The 19,461-nt window shown below is 36.5% G+C and overlaps 1 protein-coding gene across 10 annotated transcripts in view; it reads right to left on the reverse strand.

The window, feature by feature from the left end:
- CHD9 (chromodomain helicase DNA binding protein 9) overlaps positions 1 to 19,461 on the reverse strand; it is a 93,589-nt gene continuing 74,128 nt past the window's right edge. For 4 of the 10 annotated variants that reach the window (XM_084533046.1, XM_084533048.1, XM_084533053.1 and 1 more), the window contains 17 exons: positions 18,846 to 19,005; positions 17,826 to 17,915; positions 16,794 to 16,897; positions 16,564 to 16,681; positions 15,856 to 15,913; positions 15,482 to 15,524; positions 15,111 to 15,330; positions 14,762 to 14,964; positions 13,565 to 14,473; positions 11,364 to 11,527; positions 10,224 to 10,496; positions 9,246 to 9,414; positions 8,268 to 8,407; positions 7,558 to 7,779; positions 6,654 to 6,782; positions 4,307 to 4,411; positions 1 to 3,482 (listed from right to left, as the gene is read on the reverse strand). In XM_084533046.1, coding sequence (XP_084389172.1) covers positions 2,619 to 3,482; positions 4,307 to 4,411; positions 6,654 to 6,782; positions 7,558 to 7,779; positions 8,268 to 8,407; positions 9,246 to 9,414; positions 10,224 to 10,496; positions 11,364 to 11,527; positions 13,565 to 14,473; positions 14,762 to 14,964; positions 15,111 to 15,330; positions 15,482 to 15,524; positions 15,856 to 15,913; positions 16,564 to 16,681; positions 16,794 to 16,897; positions 17,826 to 17,915; positions 18,846 to 19,005 — 3,971 coding nt within the window. In that variant the 3' untranslated portion in view covers positions 1 to 2,618. Of the gene's footprint in view, positions 3,483 to 4,306; positions 4,412 to 6,653; positions 6,783 to 7,557; positions 7,780 to 8,267; positions 8,408 to 9,245; positions 9,415 to 9,587; positions 10,200 to 10,223; positions 10,497 to 11,363; positions 11,528 to 13,564; positions 14,474 to 14,761; positions 14,965 to 15,110; positions 15,331 to 15,481; positions 15,525 to 15,855; positions 15,914 to 16,563; positions 16,682 to 16,793; positions 16,898 to 17,825; positions 17,916 to 18,845; positions 19,006 to 19,461 lie in introns of those variants that run through there. The other 6 variants (XM_084533051.1, XM_084533054.1, XM_084533049.1 and 3 more) reach the window with 5 other exon arrangements.

The raw sequence follows: 19,461 nt of genomic DNA on the forward strand, positions 1-19,461 counted from the left end.
GGTAGTCAAAGAATATGTTTAATAAAAAATAATTAAACTTCCATTTGCTCTATAGAACATCATAGAAAGTAATTCAATAAATTACAAATGACTTTTTAAGACGCTTGTTCAACTACAGAAAGCAAATTCAGACTACACAGAACACAACTGGCAAATATTGCAAATGTCCAAAAGAAAAACTGGACTAAGACTTGGATCATGAAGCCTGAAACAAGGGATAGAAATACAAGGCAATAACAGCTAAGGTTCTTTTAGTAACTACCAACACACACTTTATCATCACCTTGGATATCCTTTTAATTTTAACTTCAGTATTAGTGTAATTCTACTGAGGTTTCCTTATAACCCTTAACTTTATACAACCGTATTTGCATATAGTCTAGCTGATAGTGGGACATTTTTCCCCTTCTGGTTCAAACTGATTAAAAATAAACCCAATACATTATGTTCAAGTCTGTACCAGCCTTCATTACTTGAAACTGTAATTGCCTTATTACATAGAAAGAATCACTAGAATGGTAACCAAACTCACTTGAGCATAATTAGGAAAATACTTTATTTCATAAATCTGATATAAATTAGGTTTTAGCCACAAGATTTAGGATTTCTTTTGTGGGGTAAGGGTGGGAAGTGATGGTATTGTTGACATAATCCATCAGCAAACTAAGTTAATAACTGTTTGTAGAACTTTGGCTATTTCATAGATGCATCCTAGTTAAATAAAAGTGCTATATTACAAAGGGCAAAATATTAAATATGCAATACTTTTTTCTTTTCTTTCCTTTTTTTTTTTTTTTTTTTTTCCATGATGAAGAATTGCTACCCCCTTCTCTTGGCAGTTTTTAATTTTCACTATTGCTAAGACACTGCATGAAGGGCCAAAAATCAGAATACTATTTGGGAAAATATGTAACCAGCACAATCCAAATGGTACTTGTATAGCTGTGTAATTACATGTAATACTGCTTCTAATCATGGGGTTATTTTGCACATAGAAACTTATATTTCATTGGTAAAGTTCTCGGTAAAAAAAAAAAAACAACACAGTTGTTTTACTGTACAAGCAAGCAACAGAACTATATCAAAATATACAGTTTTTGTTTTTATTTTTAAATTTATCCCTTTGTAAAGCTTTTTCAATGACTTCTACTAGTACCTGTATCTATTTTCTCTTAACACTTGCCTTTTCTTGGACTGCAAATGATGGAACTAAGGTCAATTGAAATCTCAGTCAGTTCAGATCTTCTGTAAATGTGAATCTGGGCCTCTACTGTGTCAAAGTAATAGCAGCTTAAGAAGGAGGAGGGATCAGATCACACATCAAATATTTAGACAGATTTTATATAGTAAAGGGTTCTAAGGTTTTGGACTTCAACAGATGCTTTATGCCCTGTTACTGTTGTTTCTAGGAATAATTTATCTTCCTTACTATTCAAAGTGCTTTTTCTTTAGTGGGTAACTCAGCATAACATATGAAGTGATATCCCAATAATGATTTGGGGTAATATTTAATATTTAGTCAGATTTAAATCTGCAGAGAAGTTTAAACTCAAAAGGAGTTCAAAACTATCTATACTTTATTTACCATTATTAACTGGTAACTCCAGGAGGTTTTATGACATAAAACACAAATAGAAATCTACACAAACAAAGCAAACAAACAATTTTTACATGAAGTATGCAGTGTTGAAAGGTCTTTTCAGTGGCACTTTATGACAGTTTGCCTCTTCTGAGTCTTGGGGAAACTACTCCTCATTTGGGGACTTTTAATTCTGCGGAGGGAGCCCAAAACTTTGCAAGGTGTAAACTAAATAGATCTATATGGTGCCAAGTAGCATGAGATAAGACAGTTTTTGTTGTTATTTCCCCCTTACTGCTGTCACAGAACAGTTGTAATGATGGGGAAAAAAAAACACCAACAGTCATAGCTCAGCTCAGATTTTAACATGATATACAGGATGTCTTTAGAAAACAAAACAAAACCTGAAAACAAGTAATAGAAACCAATGTAAACTTCCTAAACTAACTCAGCTGAGGTAACAGGTAGCCAGTTTAATTGGCTGATTGGGAAAAATTTATCTTTTTAAACACACTTGTACCTGAATTGGAAACAGCAGTGCATCACAACACTAGAGCATTTTCATGTAATTAAAGCAATGGATGGTGATGTAGATTCTACAGCTTTCATGACATTCATTAGCTGCCCAAATTATTGCTGAGTTTTGATCTGTAAATTATAAGTGTCAAGGAGGCTGTAAAACTATATTCAAATTAAATCAATAATATGCATAAAGTATTCTGTGTTCACTGCAAATATATTAAATATACAGCTCTTACTTGAGCATTATTTTCATAAAATTAACCCCCCAACAAAATTATAATGCCTTTTGTTGTAATTTTACACCATTGTGTATTTGATAGTACGTACAAGTTCAGAAACTTATGAACTTCAAGAAATATTACATGCAAAACGTCTCTGAAAGCAGTTTGCACTTCTAAACAAATACTGAAATGTTCGGTCAGTAAATCATTGATGCACTCAACACTGGGTTATTTACAATGAAATAATTAAAGAATAAATTCAAAATCAGTTCATAATTTAAGTGCAGAGTCTGGGGTCAGTCTTCATCACTAGAATCTGAATCCTCAGATGAAGATGATGTACTATCAGATCCAGATGAAGCATCTGCTTTCTCTGAACCCTCATCTGTGCTGTTTTCGTTGTGAGAGCTTGGCTCTGTTCCCCCTTTGTCTTCCTGATCTCTAACCCTAGAATTTTCCTCCTTTTCTTCTGTGGGCTTGGCTGAGCCCGTGTCATTACTTTCACTGTCCTGTACATCAAAAATATTAGACTGAGACAAAGCTGGGTTATGAAGATTAAGGCCTGGAGTGAGAAGCATCCCTGGATAAAATATGTTGGACAAAAGTAATGGGTTAAGAGAGAGAGGATTGGCAGCTGCAGCAGCAGAGGATGTCGAAGGAGAGCTCAAAACAGAGTTTTCACCACCAGTATCTGTATTTTGGTCTTCTGTCCTTTCTTTCTTTATATCCGCCTCTTTTGAATCGTTTCCCTTTTTATCCTCTGAAATAGACTCCGTAGACTTGGTTAAAAGTCCTCTCATGCCCAGCAGGTTTGGTAATCCAGCCATCCCTGACAGCAGCATGGGGAACATGGCAGCCATGTTCTTGGCGTCTCCTCCAGCAGTTAGGCCAGCCGGCATTCCCATTAGGCCCGCCGTTACTTGCAGCGACTGCAGGTTTTGCAGGTTTTGTTGTAAGGCCTGGAGACTAGGCAGATCCACTCCCGGCAGCAATCCGTTAGCTAGCAGAGGGTTAACCGACACACTCGCAGCAGTGGCAGCGGCTGCAGCTGCTGTTGCCTTAGCAATCTCACTTTTCGGGCGCCTTCCCCTCCGGCTTACTTCTTCCCGCACAACAGGCCCAGTGAGAATACGGTCAAACATAACTTCTGGGAGAAATCCCTGCAAGAAACATTGTGTATCATCAGTGTTTTGATAGCATAAAGATCCAGAAGTAAAACCCCACAAGCATACAGTAATGGTGGCAAAGATGATTCCAGTACGCTGGCACAGCAGCTCCATCTCTAGACCACTCACTGGAATTTATGGTGGCTTTGTGCTATCACATCTCAAACAACTGAAGTGCCATTTCTACAGCCAGGTCTAAGCAGGTGTCTTCTCAGACCCATTGCTAACTCATCTTCAGACGTTCGCACATCAACCCGAATACAGCTAATTAGAGGAGCACTCATTTCAAGACCTAAAACATAGCACTGCTTTGCAATATTATCACATTCTAATCACTTAGTTTGATACCACTTAATTAAAAAAAAAAAACAGTTAAGGTTAAATATAGACGTGTGACTGCACACAGACCAATCTCCAAGTCCTTTTTATTATTGCCTGTATCTATTTAATGTCTTTATATTTCATCTTATCCATAAACTTAAGAATAAAGACTCACTTTCAATTCTATTAAAATGGGATTCAGACCACTTCTTTTTAAGGCTTGCATACTATTTACTTCACCTCTGCAAGCCCTCATTTATGAGATGAAGTCACAGCATTATAGCACCTTCAACCAAATCTCTAATTTGGGGTTGCCAGTTACTGTCCCTTCTCTTCCGCCTACTCACAGCTGTGCCAGCAAACCACTTTAAGGAACCAAGCTGGCTGAAAAAAAAGCTAATACTGACTCATACTCCACATTTAATATAATTTAATACCAGAAATGAAACCTTGCCTTCCCCCCTACGTCACAGATATCTCATTTTGCCAATACTCACAGACTGTTTTACAACATCTCCCCATTCAGGAGCCACTCCATACTCTGGATTTTCTTTCAAGAACCTGCACAAATCCTTCAGAGGGGGAGCAAATGCACCCCCCACCTGAGAAACAGAACAGAGAAGTTAGTGAATATTTCTCTTCTGATAAGAAAAAAAGGCAACAACCATAACTGACACTGTTTCATTTTTGTCTTTCATAGAACAACACACATATAGTCTTACAATTATCAGTAAGTATAGCATAGCGTTTAGTTGATTTCTGTCGGTATATGTGAGACACTCCTGATTTGTTCTCAACCTAAGCCCTAACTCCTCCATTACACTCACATGCCACAACTTCAGTATCTAACATTCATTCTACGCTAAACATCAGGAAATTATTTAGACATGTAACAAAGCAAAGAGCAACACTATGAATAGAAAATAGTGAACAAGTAATAGCAAGTTTGTAGTTATAATCTCATTTGTTCACCTTTTCATCTATTCACTAGATCACTCTTATCTCAGTCTGCTTCTAAAATACTTCCATTGGGAGGCTCTGTTTCTCTTGTGAAGTTCATGTATTTCTTCCATGCAAAGAAGGTAATTTTTGAGTTACGACTGCTAGACAGCATGTCTTAATAAAATCATATAAGCAAGGAAGCTTTCAAATTAACCAGAAGTATTACTCAGATCTATATTATTTTGTGATTCTATTCTATGATCCAGAAAGAAAGAAGAAATGGCTGAAAGAGAGGGGAAAGACTTGCAGTATCTATTCAGCTTTGTCTATAAACTGCAGCTTAAATTCACATTTCCTAGGCTACTTATGGTCCTCCCACCCCATGTTACTAAATATGTAATTCAGAAAAGAAAATGAGAGAATATTTTGGAGAGTTCAGTGATGCAGATAAGTCAGGGGCAGGTTATAACTGGGGAAACTGAGTAATAAGGTAACAGAGGAAGACCGCCTCAACTTGGGTGCGGAAAAGAAAAAAGCCATCATGAAAACATAGGCTCTTACAGCAAGCAAAGACCAAATCCCTCATTTGTCAGTAATCAACTTTGAAGATTCCTCAGGGCACAGCTTACTATAGAGAAATGTTTTTCAAGAGACTAGCAACCATAGAGGTTCCTCTTCAGAGCAGCTATCCCAATGCATGGAAAGGATTAAAGACCCAAGTTCTGCCTCACTTTCCTCTACAAACACACAAAGCTTCTGACCTTAATGGCAGCATTAAAATAATAACAACAATAAAAAAAACTGCTTTCCTTGCAACTACTCTCTAACAGAAACTGGCAGCAACACAGAGAAAATGCTCTAGAAGGTGATGCAATCAACACCTCGAAGACTCTCCCTGGATTGCTGCTTTAATACTACACTGACACTCAGAGACACCATCCCAAGAATCTAAATTCATTCCATAAATAACAGGAATGTTCTATATGCTTTTCTTGAGTATGGCCCTTTCGCCTTCCCCAAAGCACATTCAAGTGCATTACATCTTTTGAACTTTGACCATATATTCATATATCTGAAAATTTGTATTCAGCATCTGGCTTCCCATCTTCCACTGTTCAAATTTTAGACCAAAAAACCCAACAACCACTACTTTTGACCCCCTGATCAAAACCTAGCAATTTTATGTACAATGCATATATGCTGGTGACCCATAAAGGTTGAATGGCAGAGATAACAACAAAAATAAAGAAAAAATGCAAAATGATCCAGTACACAGGATTTAAGCAATACCAATGGGCAAGATGCTATGAGAGATGCACTACCAATCTATTTTTAATCTTTTTGAAACGCAATCATGTAAAAATGATATGGCATGCCCAGAATTTAGAATTTCTGAGAATGCTGTTATTTGATTAGAACATACAAAGAATTACACTAAAAAAAACGTCAAATTTAAAAACAGGTCCTTTTTAAAAGCATTGTCTTTGCTGCTAGTCTTCAAGTAGATTAAAATTATACAGAGACTAAAAACTTTCCCTGAAAAAGTTTCTGTAACAAGTCCGACAGTTAAACTGAAATAGTGAGGTACAAAGAGTCATTTTTACAACAGAACAAAAGATTTCAGTGGCCATGCTTCTGTGTTAGTCAGTGGCACAAATACTGCAATATATTGAGTGTTCAATTCACTCTCAACCACAAGGTAAGTTCCTAGCAGTATCTTGTACGTTTTCATAGTCATAAAATGCTTACTAGAAGATTGTGATCTATGTTCTTGTTCTGTGCCAAACCCCTATCAGAAAACCTTTAATTTGTACACAAAGTTACACCTGATAAAATACTAGACTTCATTTCAGATAACTTTTAATTTGGGGAGCATATAAATGAGAAGAGCAATATGAATACCTTTCTTGCATTTCTTCTATTTATGAGCTGAACACGTTCTTCACCAGTCAAACTATTAACATCCAGTTTATTAGGGTTTCGACAACGATGTCTTTTTTGTTTGGGCCTCCCATCATGCAGCTGCGTCCTCTATTATAAAGAAATTACAAAGCCAATTATGTTTCTGATATAACTGTTTCAAAAAGTGGTAAAAATTACTTTCAGAAACATGTTAACATCAGTATTCATTTACAAATCACAACTATGTAATGAGAAGACCAAGAAACAGCTTCTATCCATTGTTTGTTTTAATATTTTTTTCAGTTTTCATCAGTGTGTTAACTAGCACAGATGCTGTTTCTTTTTGTATTATAACATCTTTCTGAAGAAATAAGGCTGTTATTCAAGATGTCATAAATAAGACTTCTGGCATTCTGTTCAACATTAACAAATCTGAATTCAGAAGTAACTTGAGAAAAATCACGCCCACATAAAGATCACTACCATACCCTGTAACGCAGATAGGGGGTACATCCCACAGTAAAGTCTAACCCCTCTTGCACATCACTAACTATGCTGCTACATGTTTTCAGCTCCCATAATTTCTCATATTACCATGATACCATTTAGCTAATTAGGTTTCTTATCTTAGATAATTTTGTAAATCCTATGTACAACTATACAAATATCAAATCTCTTTGTTTAGTATTACTTTTCTTAGCAATTACATTTGGAAGGAAGGGAAATAAATGAAAGGCTTGTAGAGCTCAAATGTGTAAGAGAAACCAGACATTTTCCTTCCTAAACAACAAAAAAGAACAAAGAAAGAAAGAGTAATTCCATGAAACATGCAGTACCAATTGAAATGTATTTTATGAGAAATGTTTTGCTGTTTCACTGAAGTAGAGCTGAAAGGAATACTCACAGGAATACAAGCTCCTAAATCTTCAACATAGCCGGGATGTTCTTTCAGCCATCTTTCTAAATCTTTCCTTTTGGGGGCATCATCACCTGCAAGCCTTGTTCCATCTTTTAGGTTAATAACAGGAACTGGACTCTCTGCATCAAGCATGCCTTGTGACTGCGTGTAGGTGAGCGCTGGGTTTATTCCTGCAGCAACTTGGCAGGAGTTAATACCTGGATTAACCTGGAGAAATTCGAAACATTCGACTAAGTTCTCCACAGAAGGCAAACCATCACGATTATTTCATGTATGATACAATGAAGGCCACAGTCCTGCAGATCATTACGCACAAACTCAAGGACTCGGGGAGACTAATTAGGTGCATAAAGATAAGCTCCCTTTAAATCCCTGTAAGATCAGGTCCCGTAACACATGAACGTGTGTAACATCAGAAGGTGTTGCTAAGACAAATATCAAGTTTCTTAATAATACACTGTTAATCAAAACAGCTTACCAAAACTAGATTTTTTTTTTTAAATTGTAATGTTTCTAATATTTTAGTAAAACTCCACCAGTTCTTATTGGTGTAGTTATACGCATCCAGTGAATAGTTTCAGAAAAAAACAGCCGTGTAATTAATTTTTCACTGAATGTTGACAACCAGTTACACTCAGGTAAGGAATTAACAGTAATCTAGGCCTTATTTTGGATACAGAATGGAGTTTACTTACATGGTTAGGCTGCTTATTTCTATTTATAAAGAGGACATCAACTCCTTCCACATTCTTTCTTCTTCCCCTTCTCTTTTTGACTGCAGGCTGACTGTCAACTATCACTCCGTTGGCGCTGGCTGTTATGTGACTGGAAGTACCTAATGAAATTACACAGCAAAATTCATGTCGATGCTTAAATTGTTCATAAGAAGAAACACTTCAATTTTATTTCCTTTTTTTCTTTTAATTCCGAAGTTGTGCTAGTGCAGATAATTTCTACATGTAATATATTTAGCAGAAAATGAAAGCTAAGGATGGTATTTTCAAAGGAGATGTTTTCATATGCATAAGCATGCAATCAATTACAGCCATTTGATCAGAATCTGGCCTAATGCAAGCACCCAATTCTAATACTACAAATATTTAAATCCAAATTTTAACTGCTAAATTCAAATGCTTTTTAAATTAGCCACATACACTTACTGTTATGAAAATAAGCTATGAGGTTTTGGCTGTAAGCCACAAACCTTCTTCTAGACTATTGTCTTCCACTGTTTCATTACATGAGACACAGGCAAGAATATGAAGAGTGCAAAGACAACACAGACATACGTCTAGAATTCTTCATCTTTACTTCCAAACTAGTTGTAATAAGCTGTAATTTGAACTCATTATTTACAGTGGAGACTTATGAGCTTTATAATTACTACGATCTTCTTGTGGGGGTGTTTAAAATGCAAGATGGCATCCTTCTAATAAATGAATTTTACAATTAACTGACACTGTGAGAGTACTCGCAGTCTGATATCCTAACTCAGGTGCCCAGATTGCCTAACACACTGCACAGAATTCCCCTAAATAGCAGTTTAGAGCAAAAAACACTGCCAACATCTCTCTCCACTGCCTATATACATGGAGTTTAACAGAAGAACATGGAAGAAAAGATTTATTACTAATCCTCATGTCCTCTGACATTTAGGAATTCACAGTATATACCCGATTCAGGAAGTGATTTGGGGAAGTTGACGAGGCTGGTTTCTGAAGCGTTCTGGAGTTCACGTAGCCGAGCCAGGTATTGCTGCTGTCCCAATGCACCTTCCTCGCTTTCAAATGGCCTTTTCTGAGACAGTCCCTGCTTCTGAAAAGTCAATTTCAAACCACCTTCCTGTTAAATAAATCCCAGGGTTAGAAGAGTCTCTTCTGAAGCAGAACGACTACTTCATAATCAGGATTTTTGTTGTATGAGTTTCAGTTTGTATGAGAATACAAACGGTTACTCCAGAGGAGTTAATGAAGAACAAAAAACTTACATTAGACCTTAAAACTAGTCTTGATTCTCCTCCATGTAAAGGAAACTGACTGGAAATTTTGTGGAATTGCCTCTAAGAATATAGATTATATAACATCTTCATATAACATCCTAATTGAAAAATCTAGACACTAAACAGCTGCCTACCTGATAATATCCTAAACAAGTAACAAATCCAATTGCAAGAAAAAAGTTTTGTATATTTTTTACATGCTACCAACAGGTCACAAAACATAGATAAGAAAAACGTTTGAAGCTTCTAGCCTACATTCTAGCTTGAAAACATGCCTGTAATTCTCTAAAAGGCCATGAAAAAAAAAACTAGTTGCTGAATAGGATATGCTGAAATGTTCAAAAAAGCCAAACAGAAATACTGTTTATTAAACCCGTTTTTTAAGGAAATGCATAAAACAGGCTGTCTGAAGAAGCAATATAACAGCAAAATTTCAACTCAAAGAGCGAAATAGGGGTGATTCCCCTCCAGAGTTTTATGAAAACTAGAACCAACAATGAAAAAAACCCAAAAACCTCAGAAGAAGCAGACCCAAATACCCACAAACAAGTGTGTGAAGGAAGTGAGAATAAGAGCAGGCAGCCACTTGCAGGTAAAGCATGCCGCACACCGCAATCGCAATCAGGTCCTAGGGCAATAAAAATAAACATACGTCATTGATTTTCACTGTAAACTCCTTTTCTCGTACATGCTTCTTCACCTTTGACATCTGTGGTGACTGATCATATTCTTCTTTAACACCTGCAAGAGGGGGTGTTGGTGCACTGGGCTCACTGTAATCTGCAGCTGCACCCGGACTATCCAGAAGCTTGGTTGTGTAGAAAGATGCCACCGTATTGCTGTCATAGTTCCTTCTTGCTGAAGGCCATTTACCTTTCAACACTGTTTGACAAATACTATCGAGCCGGTTAATCATAACTCGATCCTAAAAACCAGAGAAAGTATTTTTGTAAGTGTAATGCTTAGTAACACTGCATACATTACATTTATGTAGTATGCAACAAACTGCTCTGCGAACTTCCTAACTATGAACCAAATCACATGGATCTTCTCTCTGACTATTGAAAAACAGCAAAAAAGCACATAACTCTCAAATGCAAAAAATATATTGTGGAAGACCGAAAAGCAAACTATCAACCACAGAATTGAAATTAGTTATGTCAGTCATAGGAATTTGGACACAACTAAAAAGCTTGAAACTATCCAGAACTTATTTCAAATAAGATGAATTTGCAGTCCATTAGTACAATTATCTTTCCACATATACTGGACTGTTTCAACATACAGAGTCACACAGTAAAAATTCTAACACGAGAGCTGTATTAGATCACTGCCTCACCCAGTCTATACTTCAGCACAACTTCAGGATTTTACTAGGATTTTACAATGTAGCGGGAGGTGTCTGATATCCCCAAATAAAATAGTTTCTAACATGTAGCATAAATGATTTCTTGCTCTACTTTTGACATACTTTTGAACTACTCTAAGGAATACAATCACTGACTTAAAATTCAAATACCTGATCATTTATCTCATCTACATCCAACATATGCTTTCTTTCACATTCTGCTTCCCAAGTGAATGTTTTCTCATGTACAGATACAGCTCTACAACTGATGCGTAAACTGCTTAACTGCAGTTTTACTATAATTTACCCTGAAGTCAATTGTTTTCCCCCCCCCCCGCAAGATCTTCTGTGATGTGTTGTTAGCATATTTAATTGAATACTAATGTATGTCACAGCCCACCTTCCTGTTTAACCTTGATTTTCAAAGTAGTACGATAAACTTGCCTTTGGCCAATAGGATGCTGCCAACATGTAGCCACCTTGTAGGAGGTAACTGGAATTTGGTGTCCCATTGTTCAGCTGGAAACTGTCTTGCGTCTCATCTTGCGTTGTACTCAGAGAAGCTACACTTTCTTCATCATATGCTTTTATATGAGCGGTTCCTTCTGCTAAATAAAACCACTAATATCACTTGATGTTGTAAGTTAAAAAATAGGCTCACAGTAAGAGGCTCAGGTAAACAACACATAAAGCAACGTTCAAAGAAAGTCCAAACTCCAAATTACACTGAACAATTAATTTATTAATTTGCAAGTTTTTTCAGTGTGACTGATGACCCTTTTCTAGGCATGTAAGTTCCATATGTATATATATATGTGTGTGTGTGTGTGTGTGTGTGTATATATATATATATATATATATATATATATATATATATATTTCTGTTAACTTTTTGAGAGCTTAACATGCCAAATTTGAGATATTTGAAAATGGGCATGCTACACGGTAAGCTGATAGGAAGTCCTTTTTTACTTTAAAATTAGTACTTTATTTTACAGGTAAACATATTAAAATACAGAATTAGATTGAAAAGAAAGGTGTCTATTACCAGAGTGTGGCAAATCTATTGGGATACTACTTTTAAAAGTAGTATGCCATTTCATTTACTATATGGAACATTGGATGTTCTAATTTACTCATTCATATTGAAAATGCACTTCTGCATAATTGTAATTTTATTTACTTATTTTAAATCATTGATTTCCCCCCTCTCCCCCACCAGTCAGTGTGTCCCCTGACTTTCTTATATTTCTCTCTTCATCTTTATTTTACTTTTGCTTCCATCTCACAATAGAAGTTTCACTATGTTATAGGGAAACAGTCAAACTGGAAAAAAGGTGCTGCCTTACAAGGAAATACTACGTCAGCAAAACAAGCAGGATAATTCTACTGAACTTGTATCTGTCCTTAGCTATAGCTATGTATTCAGTGACTTGATGTTATTTTATTCTCTCAAACTATGTTTCAAATATGGAAAGTACACCAAAGGTTCCGCCATACAATATATGATGCAAAAACTGGGCCTACAACTGAAAGCACGGATGAATTTCAAGAGAAGCTTTCCAGCATTTGCCAATCTCTTCAATACCAAGTTACAGTAAAATAGCCACAGAAAGAATTTAAGATTTTGCACATCTGAGGATGGCACAATTACTTGCATAAACAGACTGAGCTGGCAGAAAGCAAGGCTAATATTTTGACTTGCAGCACATGTTACGGTATCCACCAGCTAGAACTGAAGATCGAAGTCCTGTAAGCTTTCCTTTTCTCTCACTGCTTTTATTTTTTTCATACAGCTGTTTCCTTTGAACATGTCCTCCCACTGCTACAGGGAGCAGCATCTTAATTATTTTGCCTAAGAGGCATTTAACTTGCCCTCTTTTCCCAGTATATTAACCCTAAGGGTTCTAGCTGTCATTTCCAAAGAACAACAGGATCTATCTGATTAAATATTTTCTTTTGAGGTATCAGGAGAATAGTCAGCTTATTTAGTCATGCTGTAATGCCACAGCTTAACTTCATTCTCTTCTCTTTTCTATTACCATTTATTATCACAGAGCAGAGAAATATTTCCACATTCTGAGTCTGAACAAGGCAAAAGTCGAGTCCAGGTCAGAGTATCTAAAAGTAAGGAATGTTTCAAATAATGATTGGTTGGCTTAGTGCACATTTCAAATCAGTTCACTGATCAGAGGCTTTTGTTTTTACTTTGAACCTTCCAGAAGTGTCTCTACGGGTTCTTGGGCCCTATACTCTATAATCACTGCAGTTTTGAAGTATGTATTTAAGTGTTGGAAATTTTTCAGCGCAAGTACACTGCTTGGCCACCTCGAGCTTTCAAGAAAAAGCAGCTTACATCACAAACTTGTACACTTGTAGATTTCCTGAAAGAACAGTGAGGAAGCTACATATGCAGGAGAGCAAGGCTGAAAAAAAAAAAAAAAAAAAAGGCAAGCAAAACCAACTACCTCATCCAAAGCACTGATAAGAAGCAAAGCAAAAAGCTCTCTTGAATTTTTTCTGACTCGCTTCAGATCAAGCAAAAACTTTTCTGGGATTCAATAACCTTTTTTGGACATTCTTTCATTATGAATAAATTTGTTCAATTTAAAAATTGTATTTCAGAAATAAGACTACCAACATACCACGTTTTTGTGCCTCCTCTTCATCACTATCACTCTCTTCAGACGATGATGATGATGAGGACGATGAGGAGGATGATGAGGATGATGAGGATGAAGATGCTGAAGAACAAGATGAAGATGAAGAAGAACTAGAGCCTGATCGAGAGTGTGAACAAGATGAGGAAGACGAAGAGGATGACGAAGATGACCTGGAAGAACAGGATGATCTATCTGAGTCAGAGTCTGAGTCAGAGCTAGAGTCAGATCCTCTTTTGCTGACTCTCTGTTTTTTGGAAGCTGGGTTTGGAGTTAGAGGCTCTGTCCTTGCTGCCACCATGCGCCTGTCTGTTTCAGTCTTCACACTAGGTCTGTGGTCTGTATTTTGTACTGGTGTGCCGTTTTTTGGACTCAGAGGTTCAGATTTCATTATCGTCTGTGTCTCCTCTGTAGACATAGATTCCTCTCCAGAAGACTGAGCATCCTCTTTCAGATTTTCATTTTTCACTTTTGCATCCTCGAGAGCATTCACTTTAGCATCTGGCAATCTTGACTGCGGTGTAAGAGGAGAAGCAGCTAATGCCATCTGGTACTGATGCAAGAGCGGAGTAGAAGTCCTTGAGAGCGCCACTTTGTTCTGACTATAGTTCCTCTGGGCAGACATAAATGACAGTTCAGGATCACGAAGGATATGATAATCTGTCCTGCTAACTCCATGTTTAGCAGCTCCAATAAGCAAATCCCTGTCGTGAGTCCCACACTCCCACCAGACAGGTAAGTCTGGGTTTGGCTGACATAGCTTTAGTCGCTCAAACAGCTGGGGGTGTCTAAGGGCCTGTTCTCGCACCTTCCTTAGGAGCTCGATGCGATACAAAGTCCGGGAAGCACGCTCCTCTGTAATCGGTTGGATAAAAATGTTCGGGTCTACGAGTTCTGTTTTAAAACAAAACAAAAAGATGAGAATCTGGCAAAAAAAAAAAAAAAGAAAAAGAAAAAAGCGCAAAAAACAACCACTGCAAAGCAATACTAGAAGTAGATGGCTTCAATCAGTTATGTTCCCCCATTACAAGCTTATAATTTTACGCTTCACTTAAGATCTTTACTTATTTTCTTTACCCCCATTTTTATTTCAGAATACATGAACAAAGAAGGCAATAATCAAGAAAAACACTTTAAATAAAAAGTAAAGAGAAAACTAAAGATAAAAATATATACACCCACCTTCTTTTGAGGGGAGACGACAGACCCTCCTGCACATTGACATAAAAGCATACAGGTACTTTTCTAAGCTCTCATCAGTTTTCTTATGTAGCCTAGCCATTGCTCTAAATTTGGTCCAATCAAATCGTCCCCGTTCCGGATCAAATACCACTCCAAATGTGGACACAACTCTGTAGAAATCAGCTTCTTCTCTTCTTGTCCACCTTCATGACCAAGCAAAAAAAAAAACAAACAAACAAAAAAAAACACTTTAATTTTCTTCACTATATCATGTGGCTAGCAATTACTTCTCTCTAAATATATTTTAAATAAGTATGCATAAACATTTGCATTTCTATAATGCATATACCTTTGCTGTCTTTCTATCTTAGCAGCCATCTTTGGGTTTAGAGCAGCTTCTTCGTATGGAGGCTGCATCATACTAGTTTGTATTGGGAATGCTGGCTGGATCTGCTGGGCCTGCCTATTTTTACTGGTTCGTTGATAAGCTGTTATTAGGCGTCGAAGACGTGTTGTTAAGGCAGACTGGGTGGGCCAATAGATTTTGTCTCCTTCCATCATTTGTCCATCTATATTAAGACAAAATCACAGAAAAAATAAATAAATTAATCGTTGCTCGTCTCCATGGGTCTACACAAGGCAATGTCAACAAGTTTTAGTTAAGTCAGGGGAATTAAGCAACCAAAAATAAGGTGCAGATTTCAAGTTCTATCTATTTACCTCCATCTGCTATTACCAAATCACCCGGAGATGAAACATCGTCCTGTAGAAAAACAAAAGTGAAACAAAATAAATGTATCCTTCTCCAAGGATTTAGGTAAAATGCACTTCTTGTAGACAATTTACAAATAATGACAAAGAACAAGAGTAACATGAGTTTTGGACAGGCAGCTAACAAGGCACACAACACAATTACACAGTAAATTCCTCCTGTTCCCCACCCCCAACTGCAGAGAAACAGGGAGTAAGGTCTATCAATTTTGAAAAACACAGAAAAATGTAATTATTTGCTCAAGAAAAAGATGGAAACACATTATAACATTTAACACATTTTAAGTGTGTTAAAAATAGCTATTAATAGATGCCTGTTATACCTCTATGTCATCTTTAAACAATGCTGGTGCTGGTTTATATTCCGGATCTTCTACGTCCCTGTTAAAGTTTTAACACAAAACACATTTTAACAATATTTAGGAAGACCTTACACTCTTTCAAATCAAGCAAAACCCATTTCAATTTAGTTACATACACTGTGTTTAATTTTATATTTGAAACAAGGAAAATATTTCATAACAACTTTTGCTTGAATCCTGCCCCCCCTCCCATTTACTGTCTCACTCATATTCTTTATCAGCACAGTTGCTAATATCATTGATGAAGCAATGAGTAAAGAAGTTATCTCTTTCAGAAGTTATCCAGTAATACTCAAAGCGATCTACTGGTGTCACTGGTTAACTACACATGAAAACACATCAAGGTGGCCAACCTAAAATCAAATTAAATAGATCTGTGGTATTCAGCCTCTGAAGGCTTGTACACTTCAGCATTTATTATTTCTTAAGTAGCAGCACAATGCACAATCCCTTTAACATAAAGTTGATGCATTTCTCCCTTAAACGTGAAATCCCAGATAATTAAATTTTGTCACACTTCTAATTCTGCTCAAAGTATTGTTCTTCACAACAATGACATCAAACTAGCATAAAGCTAGTTAAGAGGAGAACAAAGTACAACACACACAAATTGAGTCTTGTTTACTTTAAGTCCTTAAAACATTCATGCTCCGTTTGAAGCACTCCTACCCATCAATATAATCATTTGCTCTCTGCTCAGCAGCAACCGCTTTATCATCTGGCTTGCCAACCCTTTCCAAGAAGCACAGTGCTGGGTCTGCTCTGATAGTGTTGTATTTTTCATAACCTATAAAAAAGTGGCACAGAGTCATCTTTTAAAGTAAACTATAAAAGAAAAGATGGTAGAAGTTGATATTGAGGGATGGGGAAGTACATATGCAGTCATTCATATTACTCACCATGTTTAAAAACTCCAATTAGAAGGGATTTATCTGCATCTGCATCCCACCACTCAGCAGGAACTTCTGAGTGATCTGGCTCAGGGACCCAAACATCAATTTCACTAAGGAGAATCACCAACAGCATCAACATCAGTAATATTCAGAGGCAGAAGTACATTTTAAATTTGGAATTTGTACGTTATGGAAGGTTTTCAAACTCCTCTCTTCAAAGACCCATGTACCACATTCCATGTCCAACAAAACAATTCAGATTATTTTGAAGGTTGTAAAGATTCTTTGGATATAAACTTTTTTTTTTAAAAGCACTTTGGTAATTAAAAGCAAGTAACAGTTAACTAATGTAGGACTATGCTACTAAGAGGTACATAAGCTACACAATACAGTATTAAACAGCAATACAAGACAGATAGCTTGGTATTTTGTATTTGGCAGAGACCAGTAACAGGGAAAGAATACAAAAACAGAAGGAGAATACAATATTCTCTTTGAATTCTGCCAATTTCTAGCAGTTTGTGTTTACCAATCTTAGTAAAACCAAATATTACCTGCTTTTGTGTTTAATAGCACGAGATGGACTACTCCATACATGTTTATAACAGCTTTCTGAACCCAACTCAAAGTTCCTATTTACTGCAAATTCTTGCAGCCATGAGCTCAAGGATTCTCACACAGAAATTCTTCCATAAAAAAATTAATGGAACTTGCAGCACTTAACTAAAGTGTGCATAAAGAAGCAAGGAAAACCTGCCAATTAGAATGTCAAACATATTTCATCTTTCACTTACTTTCTCATTCTATTTGTTTTTAATAATTTCATATAGCTAGATTCCTAAATAGGAATCAAGACTTCCTGTGTCAAGTAAATACAAAGTGTTTTGTTAACGTGGCAAATAAAAACATGTTTTCCTCACAACCTAAAAATAGAAATATTTGCTTGCAACATCTTTTATTTGGGTTTAAGACTTCCGAATTTTCATTTAATAGATTTACATCTAAGATAAACAGGCAAAAACCCTCTGTATAGTTCACCTGGCATCAATTCCTTCGAACACCTTTTGGAATTCATTACCAATGACTTCTTGTTTTAGGTAATACAGCATTCTTACTCGAAGCAAGACCCTGAAGAAAAAAAAGGTTAGATATATTAGTACTTTAAAAGCTTTCATTATTTTGTGTGACATCAGAAGGTTTACAAGCCGTTTTCCTAAAACATACTTCTTTCAGTTATGAGAGGAGATAACCTCCAATTCAAGTCACGCTGCACTTTTTTATTGCTACTGTTTCATTGCAAAATACCTTTCAAATCCTAGAGAAAGACCAGAGCCAGCAGAATACTCACTTGCTTTATAAATTACTGCTAAGAGCAAATTTCTATTTCCCTCTTCCTACGTGGAAGATTCCCTTAAAAAGATTCCAACAGGCTGACAATAAACATCTTTCACATCCCTTTTCATTCCTCCTCACTTCAAATTTAGTTCATGACCTCAATGGTCCATGCTTTATCTCAATTTTTGTCTATAGTTGCCTGAAGTTTTCAAGCAGAGTATGACAAGCTTTGTTATAAAGAAATGCTTTATCTAAAATAACCTTGTTCATCGTTGTGAATAAGCTTTCAACAAGCAAGCCAGCTCAGATTCTCAGAAGCCTAGAAACAATACCAGGTTAGGAAAAAAAAAAAAAAAAGATTTAGGAGCAACAACTTCAGCGCTTTCAATTTCTTTGCTAAGTGCTCTCAAGTTCCTTAGTCTTTGGCTGCTACAAGGCTCCAAAAACATGCTAGCAAGATTCTCTCTCTCTCAGGCCCCCAGCTTTGCAATGTACGAACATACAGTTTATTTAAAAAGGATAATAAGGTTATTTTTAATACAAAATATTCATTTCGCCTCATAGTATAATACAGCCCATTTGTCCTAATCAAACACACACCATGAAAACTTGTTTTTTCATAGCAACACAACAAGTACTTCCAAGTCTAAGACAACAAGGAATTAGAAGAAAAAAAATCTTTACATTAGAAGCAAAAAATATTCACACTCAACTACTGCTTACTTGTTGCAGTGGTGTTTTATGTGCTTTTTGTATCCTTCATCTTGCAACAGATGTTCTGGATTGTATTTTCGAAGCCATTCTGCTTTGTGTATGTCAAAAGTGCTAGCCTGGGTCTTCACCTTTTTTCCTTTTCTTCCTCTAGGCACAGGGGCTGATAGGCCTATATAATTTAAAATAATACAATAACAGCAACAGGTAGGTACAGAACCTGTGATATTTATAGCTACCAAATCCTATACCAGTATTGTGACCTACTAGAAAATACACCAGCCTTCCAGCTTGTGAATACAAGTTTTGTTTTGTTTGGTCTGTTAGAGCATCTCTGAACTACATTTCACAAGCTAGGGACAAAGCAGGAGATGGAGACAGAGACAAGAGCATGTTGTCACCTATATTGAAACAAAATAGGTTCTTACGAACCAAAATGAAAAAAAGCTTAATAACAGTATACCAACCCATTTGGTTAAGCAATCAAAAAACAAAGTGAAGCAGAAATGACACTTTTTCCATCAGTTGAATTAAATGGAGCTTACTCCAGATACCTATTTCAAGTAGCACGCTTTCAGAATTTTTAGCTGCTTTTATCCCATTGTCACTGGCATGCATATGTGAAGCT

Source organism: Aythya ferina (assembly GCF_964211825.1).
Source record: "Aythya ferina genome assembly, chromosome: 12".
In the NCBI taxonomy this organism is placed as follows: Eukaryota; Metazoa; Chordata; class Aves; order Anseriformes; family Anatidae; genus Aythya; species Aythya ferina.